The 17661-nt window shown below is 43.2% G+C and overlaps 1 protein-coding gene across 1 annotated transcript; it reads left to right on the top strand.

Annotated features, from left to right (window-relative positions):
• Nucleotides 1–649: 649 nt before the first annotated feature.
• Nucleotides 650–12343, top strand: Gsdmc (gasdermin C). The gene is made up of 11 exons (XM_052161560.1): nt 650–860; nt 1480–1663; nt 3342–3504; nt 5915–6026; nt 8572–8706; nt 9108–9137; nt 9367–9393; nt 10206–10345; nt 10846–10975; nt 11417–11490; nt 12080–12343. The coding sequence occupies exons 1-11, from the start codon at nt 650–652 to the stop codon at nt 12317–12319; spliced, it is 1446 nt and encodes a 481-aa protein (XP_052017520.1). The 3' UTR covers nt 12320–12343.
• Nucleotides 12344–17661: the final 5318 nt, after the last annotated feature.

Raw genomic sequence — 17661 nt, 5'->3', positions numbered from 1 at the left:
TATTTCATAATTTGTATATACATATTTTATATGTGTATTTATGTGTATATATATATACACATATATACATAAACTATAGTATGTGTGTACAAGAGAGGCATCTGCATCTATTTCATTTGGCATGATGAGCCTGAATTCTGTCCATTTTCCTTTACATGGTGTAATTTCACCGTTTATAGATGAATAAAACGCAATCATACATATATACCACATTTTTTTTCTCCCTTCATCTTTTAAAAAATATTTATTTTTATGTGTATGGATGGCTTGCCTGCAAGTATGTCTATATAGCACATATGGGCCTGGCTCCTGATGAGGTCAGCAGAGGTTGTAGGATCCCCTAGAAATAGAGTTCCAGATGGTTGTGAGCCACCATGTAAGAATTGGGAATTGCACTTGGGTCCTGTGGAAGATCAGTCTGTTAACCTATGAGCCATGTCTCCAGCCCCCATTCATCTTCTGGTGGGCATCTAGGCTGAGTCTGTATTCTGGCTTTTTGGAATAGTCCTAGGATAACTTGGATATTTCTGCTCTGTGCTGACTTGGGAGTTTTTTCACACTTTGGTGGCTTCACGAATCACTGAGAGTCAGTAGATTCTTTCTCTCTTCAACTAAAACTCTGTGCTTCCTTCTATCCAATCCTAGCAACATGTCCTACACATTTGACTGGGTTAGCAAGGATGTGGTTAAAAAGCTTCAAGGAAAAGATCTGAGGCCTGTCAAACGCCTGTCAGATGCCACCAAATTCCGCCAGTTTGACATACTTCAGAAGACTCCTCAATCGCTGTTTTTTAAATCTGAAGATACTCCAGTTGGATATTCTCTTCTGAAGATCTTGGAGCCCAATTTTCCTGTCCCAGGTATTGTCAGCCAAGGGGCAGACAAATGTGAAAGTCAGTATTTTCAGTGCTGCAGCTTCCCAGAGTCCGTGAGGTGCCCCGACAGGTAGCTCGTGAGCCACTCTGCTTAAAGGCAAAGACAAGGAAGGCACTTTAGGAATCCACTCATTTTCGGGAATCATTCATGCATTTGGACTTATAACCAAGAGCCTCTTTAAATAGAGCTATGACACCCATCTTACAAAAAAAATAATGGTTCCTAAAGCTTGTTCAAAGTTACATAGCTCAAACCGGTAGAATTAGGATCTAGACTGAAGTCAATCCATCCTCAAGTCCCAGGTGTTTTTCTATTTCAGCAAGATACCCTGGGGCTGGGTTCTCTGCTTGAAAAGATGTTTCTCGGGGACTTCTAGACACTGTGCAAATGATGCTTTTCTTTCTTAGGATGAAGACCAGGCTTGTATGGGTTCCAGAATTTGCCCTCTGTAGTAATTTACATTTCAAATATTGATTATTAGCTAGCTTCTTGACTAAGATTTAAATGAGAAGGGGAGCCAACCTTATTTTTTCCCATTCTCTCTCCAGAACAGCTGTTCCACAGTGAAATCTGAGCTAAACTTGTGTGCCCTTTCCCCTTCAGAGCCTGAAGTGTCAGCTCCCATTCCCCTCAAACACACCGTGTCCCAGAAACTGAAGGCGAACGTGGATGTCAAAGCCATCGTAGAGGGAGGTGCGTCGGCAGAGTTTGTTCAGTCCTGCGGATATGACATTGAGGTTCAGAGTACAAGCATCCCAGATTCAAAACTGGAAAGTCTTCAAAACAGGCAAGGCCACTGGGGTAGAAAGGGCGGCTCAGCCAAGTTTCAGGATGTGTTCTTATAGACAAAGAGGCATCAAGCAGGTTCTGTTGCCGGAGTGGATGACAACTCAACTTATTCTACTTAAAAAAAAAAAAAAACATTGACATAATGATGTCTAGTCCACTAATAATACTCATTAGGATGGAATGAATTACTTATCACTGTTCTATTCACGTGATGGAGATGGAAAAACAAGGCAGACAGATAAAGGTTCTGATATGCTAGAACTTTCTGTTCATTGTACAGAGGATGGGCATGTAATGAACAGAAGTGAACATTGGAATATTGATTGAAATATGACAAAGACTGTAACAATCACTTTAAGCACGTCCCAGTGCTTAGGGACTTAGATTGACTTTTTATCACGTGTCTTGATTATAATTTAGAAGTAGAAATGCATGTTTCATGTGCAGCATTTTGGTGCGATAAATGCATATAAGTCAGTAACATATTATCACTGCCTCCGATAACCATTGTTCAAAATTTTTTATTACATTTATCTATCTATCTATCTATCTATCTATCTATCTATCTATCTATCTATCTATCTATCTGTATTAGTTTGGGTTCTCTAGAGTCACAGAATGTATGGATAGTTTTTATATAGTTAGGGAATTTGTCGATGACTTACAGTCTATAGTCCAACTCCCCAACAATGGTCAGCAGCAGCTTGGATGGAAGTCCAAGGATCTAGCAGTTTCTCAGTCCTACGAGGCAAGCAGGCAAGGAAGAGTGAGTAAATCTTCCTTCTTCCAATGTCCTTATATATCTCCAGCAGAGGGTGTAGCCCAGATTAAAGGCTGTAGGTCTCCAGCAGAGGGTGTGGCCCAGATTACAGGCCTGTGGGTCTCCAGCAGAGGGTGTGGCCTAGATTAAAGTCATGTGCCTCGATGCCTTTAATCCCAGATGATCTTGAACTCGGAGATCTCCTTGTCTTAATCTTCTGAAATTCATAGACACTATGCTTCAAGATCTCCATGCCAAGATCCAGGTCAGAAACATATCTCTGAGCCTCCAGATTAGGATCATAGGTGAGCCTTCCAATTCTAGATTGTAGTTCATTCCAGATATAGTCAAGTTGACAACCAGGAATAGCCTGGTTGATACATTATCTCTCTATCTATCTATCTATCTATCTATCTATCTATCTATCTATTCTGTGTGTGTGTGTGTGTGTGTGTGTACGGTGCACATGCATGCATGCAATGGCTCACACGTGGACAGCAGAGGACAACTTGCAGGAGCCAGATCTCTCCTTTTGCTGTGTGTATTTGAGAATCAGATTCAGGTCCTCGGGGTCTGCAGCAACTGCCTCTACCTCAGCCATCTTGTCAGCTCAGTAACTGCTGTTTTTATGGTAAGAACATTTACAGCCTACCATCTTAGCAGATTACAAGCACATGCACCATGTTATCAACTATAACCATGTGTTATCTGGGGACATTAAATTCATGTCCTCATTCTCCCATGGCTAGCACTTCATTGACTGAACCACATCCCAGCCTGAAGCTGACCCAATCTCTTTAGTTCTTAAAGACTGGCTCACATTTTGTGTTTGTTAGTTTGTTGTTTGTTCATGATTTGGTCTCTGATTCTATGAAATCAGCCACTTGCATCTTTTCATTCTCCTTTACATCTTCAGGAAACTTTTGGATCAGGAGCCATCATTTGTGACGGATTGCCGAATGGGAAGGAAAAACCTGTATGTGGTGACAGAGGCCTTTGAAGTGACCAAGGGTACAGTGCTGGAAGGCAGCAGCAGTATTGGCCTTTCGGGCAAAGCGCTCATCCCTCAGTTTGTCAAGGTAAGGGATGGTAACAAGAAAGCTAGCCCAGCTAGTGTTCTGGGGACCAGTTTCTAGGGATCAGAAGGATGGGGTCATTATTTTCCACTGCTGAGCTATAATATATGCTAACTCCTGATCTTAGATTATATTCTAATGCCCTTGTTTATAATGCTTTAACATATAGGATCAGGAAATATTGATAAATTCCAAAATAAATGTTATTATTTGGTAGCATGCTTTCTTTTGAGTAAACAGTAGATGTTGTAGAAACAGAAATGTAAGGATTCTGCATTATCTACACATACAGTTACATTGCTGGAAAAACACAAGAACACATTTACTATACTATACCTGTTAATCTATGTTCTATGATCATCTGATAACAGATATTTTTTGAGATGTGGTCTTATATAGCCTAGATTGCCTTCAACTGATTATGGAGCTGATTGGCTTTGAACACCTGGTCTTCCTGCTTCCACTTTCCAAATGCTGGGATTGCAGATATATCTCGCCATGCCTGGCCATGGTAGTAAATGTTTGAAGGGGCAAGATTTAAATATCTTCAAGCACATGTGATTTACATGGTCTATGACCAAGTCCTGGATAAAGGCAGGCTTGTCAAAATAACAGCTGATTTCTCTATGGTGACTTTAAAAGCAAGAAGGGCTCAAATGAATATACTTCAAGCGCTAAAAGAATACAAATGCCAGCCTGGAAAATTATACCCAGCAAAACTGTCAGTTATAATCAAAAGAGAAAGAAAGACTTTCCATGATAAAGCATGTGAAAGAATTTATGATCACCAGGCTAGCTCTACAGAGGAGCCGAAAAAGAATATCTCTGCATGAAGAAAGGGATAAGAATGTACAAGCAGTGACAGTAAAAACTAACATTAAGTCAGCGATTAAACAAAAGACCACAAATACCATAAAAGTAAACAAAATGACAGAAATTAATAAACTTTGAACATTAATGGTTTAAATTCCCGAATCAAAGACACACATTAGCAGTCTAGACAAAAAACAAACAAACAAAAAAGGACCAATTTTCTGTCTCCAAGGAACATACCTTAACCACCAAAGATAGAAAATGCCTTAGAGTAAAAGTTCAGGTAAAGATATTCAAAGCAAAAGAGAAGTAGAGCAGCAGGAATTGCTATGGTAAAATCCAATGAAAGAGATGTCAATCCAAAAATAATCAGAAGAAAGAATGTCAGTCCACATGGATCAAGAGAAAAGCCCAACACGAAGACAATATAATCCTAAATATATGTGGTAGTTTGAATATGCTTGGCCCAGGGAATGGTACTATTAGGAGTATGGCCTGGTTGGAATAGGTGTGGCCTTATTGGAGGAAGTGCATCACTATGTGGGTAAGCTTTGAGACTCTCCTCCTAGTTGCTTGGGAGATAGCCTTCTCTTGGCTACCTTTGGATCAAGATGTAGAACTTTAGGGTCCTCCAACTCTGTGTCTGCCTGGATGGTGCCATGCTATGATGATAGTGGAATCTATAAGCCAGCACTAATTAAATATTTGCCTTTTTAAGAGTTGCCTTGGCCATGGTGTCTCTTCATAGCAATGGAAACCCTAACTAAGACCTCATATTTTCACCAAACATGGGTACACTCAGCTTCATAAAGCAAATACTTGTATACGTAAAGGAACATAGAGGTACATCTTGATAAATGGATGATGAAAATTGGCAATAAATATGATGGAATTTCATTCACCTGCAAAGTTGTGGGAAATTATGAAACTTTCAGGGAAATGTACGTAGCTGGAAAAAATAATCCTGAATGAAGTAACCCAGACCCAGAAAGACAAATGTTTCATGTCCTCTCTCAGACCCTGAGAGGCTGCTGAGTTCAGTAGATGGCATCTCTAAGCTCCCAAGGAGATAATGAGTGACAAGACAGAAGATACAGAAGACATCAAATGGACTTATCGAGATAAGATCAGGAATGAGAGAAGCAGCCTCTCCCAACAGCAAGCAGAGAATACAGACCCACGTGGCAACCCAGATGTGAATATGGATGGATTGGAATGAAACCTCAGCACTAGGAGGAGACAGTAAATTCTATACCTAGTTTGCAAAACTCAAGATATCACCATAGGGCTGCTGCTATGTCTCAGTGGTAAATACCAACCTGGCATCTGTGGTACTCTGAGTTCAATCTCTAGGCCTCTCTAAGGCACCCCTCCCAAATTTCAGTGTAGGTAAATATTGTCATACAAGGGAGAGAAACAGTAACTGGACATGGGGACCAGGAGAGAGAAGTAAGGGACTGCGAGTGTTTTCTCTTGAGCTTTCTAGATTTATTTGACTTTTAAATTACAGGCATATGTTTTTTTGGGTTAAAAGTGAATATTTTTAATGGTGTTATGAGACAAAGAACTATCAATCCCTCGGGATGTTTTGTCTCCACAGGGTCAAGCCCAGGGACAGTGGCAAAGGGACAGAACGGATTCAGTACCTATCCTAAAGGGTGCCGTGTTGGCCTACAAGAAGAAGCAACTGGTCATTAAGAATAACACTTGTGGTGAGCTGCAGTGGGGGCCTGGTAGGGATGGGGTATCCAAAGATATGGGCCTCCTCTTCTCCACTGACTACAGGCCAGGGCCTCTCCTCACTGCCCCAGGCACATGCCACATCTTCAGTCACCTCTAAGCATGGCCGACTTCAAATACTGCTAGCTGTAGTTGCAGAGGCAGCCTCTTGCGTAGGAAGGGATCTGACTTGGAGTGTTCCAATGGAGGCATCCTTTAACTGGGTGAAGTCCAGGCGGGTCCCATCCATCTCTAGGCCATTCAAGGTCCCAACACTCTCAGAAGCCCATGTGGGGAGCTGCCAGGTTGACCAGGTGACCCATAAATCTACATTAAAGCTCCTTAGAAGAACAGAAGCACAACACAACTAAAGTTATAGACAGAATGCCTGGACATAGTATAGAATTATTTTCCAATACTCTCTCACCTTGAGATGTACCACCTGGCAATACACACACCACACACAACATAACACACATCACCCCCGACTCCCCTCCACACACGCACTCAGACTCTGCCATGAGGCATAGGTGTCTGTGTTAGGCATGGACTTGTGTGTTATATGAGTGTCAGAACATGAGTATAAATCCCTAGGAATTATAACAGTCTCAGAGTCCCACGTTATTCCTCAGTGTGGAGGGCAGCTGCTCAGAGAAGTGGGGATGCCCTACAGGCAAGTGCGTGTGCTCACAGTACACACACATTCATATGCACATGCCTTTACACATATGTAACCACACACAGGTGTACACACACACACACACACACACACACACACACACACACACACGTGTACGCACACACACTCCTGCTGTATTTACCCTGTAGATTCTGGTCAAGGCAAAGTTGTGGAGTCAGTCTTCAAGTCATTGGTAACAGACAAGGAAGCTGGGCTCTCCAATTTAGTAAGTACAGTTAGTGGCTGATTGAATCATAGGGTAGGAAATGGGAACAAGGTTGGAGATGCCTTTAAAATGTCTGGGGGAGGTGGCCTTCCTGTTAGAGATCATGGTAAATGAAATGTGCTTTCATTTACAGAGGGGAAAGGAAAGAAAATGAAACTTTTACTCAAAATATTAAGAGCAAACAAACAAACAAACAAACAAACAAAAGCAAACGGTGTGATTAGATCCGATGTTGTATCCAGAGAACTAAGGCCACACTGTGGAGGCCGAATCTAGGGTGGGGGTGGGGATGGAGTGTTTCCTAAAGGTTGATATGTGCACCGAGGAAGTGAGGGCCCCATGTCTAGGGCACTAGGGGAGGGGACTAGGTGGGTGGGAGGAGGCGATAATGCGAGGAGGCTCTGCGATGAGGGGTTCTGAAGGTGCAGAGCCCAGTTATTGTCAGGTTAGGCAAAGTGCTCCGGGAAGACATGTTGGATCCGGATGTATTGCCGTCACTTCCTCTACCTCCTATCTTCAAGTCAGCTTGGGAAAGAAACAGCTCCATCGTTTCCCCCTTACACACGAGAAGACCAGTTTTCTCTGAAGCTGCTGGGCAGCGATATGGCCACTATTAAGTCCTTTTTGACCAGTTACGAGGACTAAATTTGTGCCTGCCGGTCAGCACACAGTCCCCCGTTGGTTCCCTTCCGTGCCTGATTGTATAAACAAGAGGCTCTGCTCGCCCCCTAGTGCTCAAAATGTGACTTGCAGACACTCTTTGAAGTTTGCTTTTTGTCTTAACTTCCTTTAGTTCACACGCTAAATGATGTCGTCTTCGTTTTCTCCGCAGACTCATTTCATGGGTCAAATGCTTGAATTTTGTTGTTAGGCAAAGTTTTAGACTTCAACACAACTCGTGATTGTGAATTGAACGTGAATGCAAAACAATGAGAGATCACCAGATTGAGAGCGGATAAAGAAGGGCCAGCTAGTAACTGAAGGCTAACAAGAGACCTGTATGACAGGGCAGGAGGAAAACAGTCTGCTTTACCTTATGGAGTATTTATTTGCTTGTTTTTATTTTGGGTGTATTTGTGTTTTGCCTGCACGTAAGCGTACCAAGTGCATGCAGTGTCCAAGGAGGCCAGAAGAGGGCGCTGCCATGTGGGGTCTAGAACTGAATTTTAGTTCTTCCCAAGGCACTTAACTGGTGATCTCTCTCCAGCCCTCATGGAGTAATTCTTGAGTGTCAGAGAGTATAATGGTCACCTAAAGTGCTTATTTAAGATCCAAGTTTCAGGCTAGTGAAACGGATTAGCTGGTGAAAGTGCTTGCTGCAAGGCCTCATGACCTCATGAGGTTCTCTCTCCACGCCCCTCATGTTGGAAGGAGACAACTGACTTCCAAAGTTGTCCCCTGGCCTTCCTATGTGCTCCAAGGCACATGTGCATGTGCACACAATAAATAAACCAACATAATAAAATGCAAGTTTCAGGGCACCCGGGAAAGCATCTGATTCACAGGACAGACACACAGGCTCAGGTTGATGGCAGATCCTGGTGTTTAGCCTGGGAGTCCCTAAGTGGGGTGTGGGAAGAACTCTAGTGGGTGTAACTTCCCCTCCCCTAACTTGAGGTTCTTTTCTGTTCAGCCATTCTTCTTTCTGATAATGCTAAGAAGAAGACCTTTCCGGGCATATTTAATATGGCACCTAAGTGTGGTTATGTTACCCTACGCACGAGTATTGGAATACCCCCACGTGATGATCTGAGAAGGCTTGAGATAAGTATGACATTGTTGAACAGAGATCTACCTGGGCCTGGGTTTATCAGAGGAAGTTTCCCATAAGCACAGAATTGCAAGGTGGAAAGAAAGGATAGATGGAGGAGCTGGGAAGGTCAGAGGTCAGGGAGGAATGGAGAGAGTTTCTCTTTCCAGAGTGACATTCAATAATACAGCTAGGTGAGTGGATGGTTGGTTACAGGGCTATAAAAGTCCAACATGCTTCCTCATGCAGACAACCGAATAACAAAAAACTCACCTGAGTGTCTTCGCCCAAGATCTTGAGATCTGGTCTTCAGCATAAGGGAGTGGGTGGAGGGAGGGGTAGGAAAATGGAGGAGGGATGGAGGGGATGTCAGGACAAACACTAATTCTTGGGTGGGCCAATCTATTATCTCTTTCTAGCCTTGAGGATAAATGACGTCCCTCCAATTGGTGAGTGTGCCTGGTGGGGTTGGGGATGGAGACCTGGGTGGTGTTACTGTGCTTAGCTCTAGCCTTAGCTCTGATTCCTGGGAGGTGGGAAAGTTCATGGAAGGCCAGTGTGGTGATGGCACAGACTTGTGTGGTGCAGGAGCGGGGAGGTCGTAGGCGAGATTCTCCAGTGTGAGCCTCAAGAGCAAACTGAGGATGAAGAAAGGTAACCGTGTGTTTCTCTTTCTAGGAAGTATAGAAGAGCCTGCTCATCTAGGTGAGTGTGTGTGTGTGTGTGTGTGTGTGTGTGTGTATGTTTAAAAGTGGAAATCTGGGCTTCTAGTGGGAAACCATAGGCTCAGAACTCAAATGATAACTTTCTTTGGAATTCAGAAAAATGGAGGTCTACTTCTGCATTTTCTTTTTAGTTAGTTCAGTTCACGCATGTACAGTTGCGTGCACTGAGGTTCACTGAGGACAAACTGGGAAGCAGGCATGGACAATATGAAAGGATCGGAGAGATGTGCTTTGGTGCTTCCACTGTGGTACCCCCACCCCCCATCATGGATCCCCCATAGGACATGTGGCAGAACCAGAACATCCTCTATGCAGTGCTTGGCTCATTCTTTATAGATTTTGGAGATGCTTACCAATAAGTGTAGCTCCTATGTGCCAGGTGCCTGAGAATCACAAACACATTGACTCTTCACCACGTCCCCATTTATCACACTTGGAAACTGATCAATAAGCGCCTAGGATTGCTATCACCAGAACCCAACAGTGCGCTTCATTTCTGACATATCCCAGAAATGAATACTTGGTCATTTCTCTCCTACTTGCAATAACCAGTGTTCAGAATTCCAGCTCTACTCCCAGTGCTGTGCCCTCCTTTCAGAGTGCTAATGCTGCCTGGTTTCTAGCTTCATGATAGTTGCCTCCCGGAGGTGGGGGGTGGGTGGGCACTTAAGCAGGCTGTCACTAGAGACATTTTTCGCTGCTAGAAATGGTACTGAAGGACTTACCATCCCAGGGATATTTCATTGAAGAATTGACCTCACTTTCTGATTGGTATTGCTTGTCTGCGAGCAGATTTCAAGTGCCTACAAAATGAAGTTTCCCTACAAACAGAGCAACTGGCTATGCTCTCAAAGGATGTTCAAGATGTTGTGTTCTCCAGTCTCCTGCACATGCTCAGTGACAGAGAGGCTCTGTATGACCTGATGAACATGGTGAGAATTCCATAACTGCCTAGACATGATCAAACCTGTAATGGTTGGTTTGGGAGACAGGGGTGCCAGGATAAATGAGGGGGAAGGGATGTATATGATGCTGAGGAGGCTGAGAAAGATGTCAATAGTTGGAGACTCCGCCTCCATGCACAACATGGAGAGCTAGAGCGTGTGGCCCCCTAGTTCTGCTCAGCATCCCTATGGGGAGGTACTTAACTCCTCTGGAAATAGGCACATTACACAAGAATAGTTTTGAGTCAGATTTGGCAAATGGAAGCTACTTGAAGGAAGGTTGAAAGTTCAAGGTCTTCCTGGGCTACATAGTGAGTTCAAAGCTGGCTTTGGGAACAGCCTGAGACCCTGTCACGTGAATGAGGAAAAGGAAGGATAAAAGGAGCCAGGATGTAGCTTTGTGATAAAGTACTTGTTCATCGTGTACAAAGCCGTCCAGTTCTCAGCTCTGGGAATGATGTTATTAACAAAACACCTGTCTCCTGTAGCTGGAGTTGGATCAGTTGGGCCATTTGGAAGGCCCAGGTGGCATAATCCTGGACGAGCTGCAAAAGGACTCAAGCACCCCATGGATTGACCTGAAGAACCTCATCCTTTATCTCCTTCAAGCCCTAATGGGTAAGAACAATTTGAGGGGAGTGTGGAGAGAGTCCTCATGCTGGTTTTCAGAAGGCTGTTTCAGATGCCACCTCCCCAAAGCCTTTGGATGATCATGACCATTCTCACAACACCCTTCCTTCTAATGCCAGAAAGGCTCAGCGTGATAACAGTGCATGGACCACAGATGGAGGCTGAGGTCTAGAAAGTGATCAGTTGCCAGTCACCGAGCATATCCTTGGTGGAAGGTGGTTCCTGCCTCAGCTCTTAGATGTTCCAGCTCTGGATCATGTCACTCATGAGCCTGGAGCCCATCTCAAGGGCAGGAGTCTTTTCCTGAGCAGTACATTTGGCCTTCAAGTCTAATGGGACTATTCCTGTGTCTCAGAGTTTTCCTCTCACTGGATTTCCTAGTTCATGGTAAGAAGAAAATACATATTCCTCATGTTTCCCTCCACCCAGTGCTGAACGATACCCAACTCGATCTGCTGGCCCAGTCTGTGGAGATGCAGCTCCTCCTGCAGCAACGAGAGCTGGTAAGAAACCCCCAGGGGCTGGCAGTCCAGGGAGGGGGAAGAGGAAAGCAGGAACAGAAAGAACATTCTAGAAGATAGCAATGAAGTTTCTACAAGGCGAGGAGTCGGGAACCCTCTGGGGAGCAGGTAGGTTGGGTTCAACCATATCAGGAGCACCTCTGCATTTGAGGAAGCCTTGGAAGCAAGGCCCACTAGGGCTAAGTTAGCCATCCAGGAAGGCATCTTTGTAGGAAGTAAGGGGATACCAGTCAGTTACACGTCTGTTCACCATCACCATTTGCAAGTTGCCTTTTCTCTCCCTGTGTATTTCTCTCTGAATACAAAAGCGTGTATAGCCATATGTGTACATGTACGTGCACGTGTGCAGATGACATGCTCATGCAGTGTAGGCTATATTATATACCACGTTGTATATATTATTACCATGTTGTATACATTATTACCATGTTGTAGGTAAGGAGCCAGTGCACAGTGCTTCAGGTCTTGCTTATTAGTTCTTTATTCTGTGTGGCTCCTGGGCGTTGGGACAGAAGATTTCTTACCCTGGAGTCAGAGCCTGGTTTGCCCTGTCTGATCATCTTTGTCCTAGGTGAAGAGCATCCTACAGCCAAACTTCAAGTATCCCTGGCACATTCCCTTCACGCTCCAGCCTCAGCTACTCGCTCCACTCCAGGGTGAGGGCTTGGCCGTTACTTATGGATTGCTGAAGGAGTGTGGTCTGAAGATGGAGCTGAATAATCCCAGGTCAACTTGGGATTTGGAAGCCAAGATGCCCCTGTGTGCTCTCTATGGGAGCCTGTCATTTTTACAGCAACTTGCGGAAGCCTGACTCTTCCTCCAAGCCTGGCTCAGTCCTGGATACATTTGAGATATCGCACTATGGCATACACAAGAGTGGTGATTTGAATGCATGCTCTAGGCTGGTGGGAATAAAGATGCTACGAGTTCTGTTCTTTTCTTTTTTCTTTTCTTTTCTTTTTTTGGTTTTTGGAGACAGGGTTTCTCTGTATAGCCCTGGCTGTCCTGGAACTCACTCTGTAGACCAGGCTGGCCTTGAACTCAGAAATCTGCCTCCCTCTGCCTCCCAAGTGCTGGGATTAAAGGCGTGCACCACCACTGCCTGGCCTTTATTTTATTTTTTTAATGTACTATTCATTCACAATTATATAAATAATATACTCAGGTCAGACCTCCCCCCACATTGTCCCTTTTAATCCACCCCTTCCAAGCCCTTCTTTTTTTTTTTTTTTTTATAAGCTGGGTTTTTTTTTTTTTGTCTTTTTTTTTTATTTGATATAATTTATTTACATTTCAAATGATTTCCCCTTTTCTAGCCCCCCCCACTCCCCGAAAGTCCCGTAAGCCCCCTTCTCTTCCCCTGTCCTCCCTCCCACCCCTTCCCAATTCCCCGTTCTGGTTTTGCCAAATACTGTTTCACTGAGTCTTTCCAGAACCAGGGACCACTCCTGCTTTCTTCTTGTATCTCATTTGATGTGTGAATTATGTTTTGGGTATTCCAGTTTTCTAGGTTAATAACCACTTATTAGTGAGTGCATACCATGATTCACCTTTTGAGTCTGGGTTACCTCACTTAGTATGATGTTCTCTAGCTCCATCCATTTGCCTAAGAATTTCATGAATTCATTGTTTCTAATGGCTGAATAGTACTCCATTGTGTAGATATACCACATTTTTTGTATCCACTCTTCTGTTGAGGGATACCTGGGTTCTTTCCAGCATCTGGCAATTATAAATAGGGCTGCTATGAACATAGTAGAGCATGTATCCTTATTACATGGTGGGGAATCCTCTGGGTATATGCCCAGGAGTGGTATAGCAGGATCTTCTGGAAGTGAGGTGCCCAGTTTTCGGAGGAACCGCCAGACTGCTTTCCAGAGTGGTTGTACCAATTTGCAACCCCACCAGCAGTGGAGGAGTGTTCCTCTTTCTCCGCACCCTCTCCAACACCTGCTGTCTCCTGAATTTTTAATCTTAGCCATTCTGACTGGTGTAAGATGAAATCTTAGGGTTGTTTTGATTTGCATTTCCCTAATGACTAATGAAGTGGAGCATTTTTTAAGATGCTTCTCCGCCATCCGAAGTTCTTCAGGTGAGAATTCTTTGTTTAACTCTGTACCCCATTTTTTAATAGGGTTGTTCGGTTTTCTGGAGTCTAACTTCTTGAGTTCTTTATATATATTGGATATTAGCCCTCTATCTGATGTAGGATTGGTGAAGATCTTTTCCCAATTTGTTGGTTGCCGATCTGTCCTCTTGATGGTGTCCTTTGCCTTACAGAAACTCTGTAACCTTATGAGGTCCCATTTGTCAATTCTTGCTCTTAGAGCATACGCTATTGGTGTTCTGTTCAGAAACTTTCTCCCTGTACCGATGTCCTCAAGGGTCTTCCCCAGTTTCTTTTCTATTAGCTTCAGAGTGTCTGGCTTTATGTGGAGGTCCTTGATCCATTTGGATTTGAGCTTAGTACAAGGAGACAAGGATGGATCAATTCGCATTCTTCTGCATGCTGACCTCCAGTTGAACCAGCACCATTTGTTGAAAAGGCTATCTTTTTTCCATTGGATGTTTTCAGCCTCTTTGTCGAGGATCAAGTGGCCATAGGTGTGTGGGTTCATTTCTGGATCTTCAATCCTGTTCCATTGATCCTCCTGCCTGTCACTGTACCAATACCATGCAGTTTTTAACACTATTGCTCTGTAGTATTGCTTGAGGTCAGGGATACTGATTCCCCCAGATTTTCTTTTGTTGCTGAGAATAGTTTTAGCTATCCTGGGTTTTTTGTTGTTCCAGATGAATTTGATAATTGCTCTTTCTAACTCTGTGAAGAATTGAGTTGGGATTTTGATGGGTATTGCATTGAATCTGTATAGTGCTTTAGGCAAAATGGCCATTTTAACTATATTGATTCTACCGATCCATGAGCATGGGAGGTTTTCCCATTTTTTGAGGTCTTCTTCCATTTCCTTCTTCAGAGTCTTGAAGTTCTTGCCATACAGATCTTTCGCATGTTTGGTAAGAGTCACCCCAAGATACTTTATACTGTTTGTGGCTATTGTGAAGGGGGTCATTTCCCTAATTTCTTTCTCAGCCTGCTTATCCTTTGAGTATAGGAAGGCCACTGATTTGCTTGAGTTGATTTTGTAACCTGCCACTTTGCTGAAGTTGTTTATCAGCTGTAGGAGCTCTCTAGTGGAGTTCTTTGGGTCACTTAGGTAGACGATCATGTCGTCTGCAAATAATGATAGTTTGACTTCCTCCTTTCCAATTTGTATCCCTTTGACCTCCTTATGTTGTCGAATTGCCCGAGCTAGTACCTCAAGTACAATATTGAAAAGATAAGGAGAAAGGGGGCAGCCTTGTCTGGTCCCTGATTTCAGTGGGATTGCTTCAAGTTTCTCTCCGTTTAGTTTGATGCTGGCTACCGGTTTGCTGTATATTGCTTTTACTATGTTTAGGTATGGGCCTTGAATTCCTGTTCTCTCCAAGACTTTAAGCATGAAAGGATGCTGAATTTTGTCAAATGCTTTTTCAGCATCCAATGAAATGACCATGTGGTTTTGTTCTTTGAGTTTGTTTATGTAGTGGATTGTATTGATGGATTTCCGTATATTGAACCAACCCTGCATTCCCGGGATAAAGCCTACTTGATCATGGTGGATGATCGTTTTGATGTGTTCTTGGATTCGGTTCAAGCCCTTCTTCCTAACAGCTTCTCATTCAACATTTTTTTTTTTTTTGGTTTGTTTGATGCTTTGTTGCATTTAATTAGTGTTGTTTGTGTAAGTGTGAGATTATTAATTTGATCAAGGATAACCTTCCAGAGGCTACCTCCTCCCCTGCAGCATTAACAACCTATGGTGTTTTAGGGAGGGTGGGGTCTGACAGGCCCCTTCTCCGTCCATGTGGAATGTTGGTGGGCTCCGCCTTGCTTGGTCTTGTGTAGGTATCCATTGCTACTTTGAGTTTATGGGCTTAACAGCTATGCAGTATCCTTACCATGTCTACACAAAAGGATGGCGTCATCTGTCAAAACTCCTCAAATGGTATGCTAAAGATTTATACATTTTCCTTTATATAAAAGAATATAAAATTTACTTTTACTTAATTGTGTGCATTTTGAGTTGTTCTAGGTGAAAGGTACTGGTGTCAGTGACTTTAAAACATGTCAGAAATAAATTGGGGATATTTTAGGTAGATAGTCAATACTGTGACTTCTTGTTACTTTTTTAGGCATCCTTACTTATTTTATCCTCCTCTCTCCTTCTGTGTTTATTTCCCTCCCCCTTTCTAATTAGAGCTCCCCCTCTTCTCCATTTCCCCTATTGAATCCCTTGCACCAGGCCTTTTCCCTCTGTGTTGCTCTCCTATTGCTCCCCCCACCCCGCCCCGCCCGACCCCGCCCCGCCCTGCCCCATCCCTGGCCCCCTGTGGCCCTTTTTACTCTCTGGTTTCTGTACTTACTCCAGGACATATACCCACATATGAAGATTTGGCACTGGGCGGCTCAAGTGAGAGAGAACATCCATGTGCGTCTTTCTGGGTATGGGTTTTCTCACTCAATGACGATTTTTTTCTAGCCCCATCCATTTGCCTTAAAATTTCATGAGTTTGTTTCTTTACAACTGAATAGCATTTCATACTGTATATATACCATAGATCATTATCCATTCATCAGTTGACGGTCATTTAGGTTGCTTCTATTTCTTTTCTTTTGGATATGTATTTTTAAATTGATTATTTAGGAATCCTATATCATGTACCCCAATTGCTTTTTTTAAAAATATTTTTATTTTCTATATTCTTTGTTTACATTCCAAATGATTTTCCCTTTCCCAGATCCCCCCCTCCCCATATGTCCCACAAACCTTCTCTCCATCCATTCTCCAATCACCGCCCTCCTTTTTCTCTGTCCTGATATTCTCCTCCAATGCTTGATCAATTCTTTCCAGGATCAGGACCCTCTCCATACTTCTTCATGGGAGTCATTTGTTATGCAATTTGTGCCTTGGGTATTCAGAGCTTCTGGGCTAATTAATATCCACTTATCAGAGATTGCATTCCATGTGTATTCTTTTGTGATTGGGTTACCTCACTTAGGATGATATTTTCCAGATCAAACCATTTGCCTAAAAATTTTGTGAATTCATTGTTTCTAATTGCTGAGTAGTATTCCATTGTGTAAATATACCACATTTTCTGTATCCATTCCTCCTTTGAGGGACATCTGGGTTCTTTCCAGCTTCTGGCTATTATAAATAAGGCTGCTATGAACATAATGGAACATGTGTCTTTATTGCATGCTGGGGAATCCTTTGGGTATATGACCAGGAGAGGTATAGCAGGGTCCTCCAGAAGTGTCACATCCAGTTTTCTGAGGAACTGCCAGACTGATTTCCAAAGTGGTTGTACCATCTTACAGCCCCACCAGCAGTGGAGGAGTGTTCCTCTTTCTCCACATCCTTGCCAACACCTGCTGTCTCCTGAGTTTTTGACCTTAGCCATTCTGACTGGTGTAAGGTGAAATCTCAGGGTTGTTTTGATTTGCATTTCCCTAATGACTAATGATGTTGAGCACTTCTTAAGGTGCCTCTCGGCCATCCGAATTTCTTCAGGTGAAAATTCTTTCTTTAGATCTGTACCCCATTTTGTAATAGGGTTATTTGGTTCCCTGGGGTCTAACTTCTTGAGTTCTTTGTACGTATTAGATATTAGCCCTCTATCAGATGTGGGGTTGGTGAATATCCTTTCCCAATTTGATGGTTGCCGTTTTGTTCTTTTAACAGTGTCCTTTGCCTTACAGAAACTTTGTAATTTTATGAGGTCCCATTTGTCAATTCTTGATCTTAGCGCATAAGCTATTGGTGATCTGTTCAAGAACTTTCCCCCTGTGGCCCTGTCCTCAAGGGTCTTCCCCAGTTTCTTTTCTATTAGTTTCAGTGTGTCTGGTTTTACATGGAGGTCCTTGATCCACTTGGAGTGAAGTTTAGCACGTGGAGATAAGAATGGATCAATTCGCATTCTTCTGCATGCTGACCTCCAATTGAACCAGCACCATTTGTTGAAAAGGCTATCTTTTTCCCACTGGATGTTTTTGGCTCCTTTGTCGAAGATCAAGTGACCATAGGTGTGTGGATTCATAATTTTTTATTT

Source organism: Apodemus sylvaticus, chromosome 17 (genome assembly GCF_947179515.1).
Source record: "Apodemus sylvaticus chromosome 17, mApoSyl1.1, whole genome shotgun sequence".
NCBI lineage: Eukaryota > Metazoa > Chordata > Mammalia > Rodentia > Muridae > Apodemus > Apodemus sylvaticus.
The sequence above is the reverse complement of the archived record's forward strand: the minus strand, read 5'-3'. Positions and strand labels throughout refer to the sequence as shown.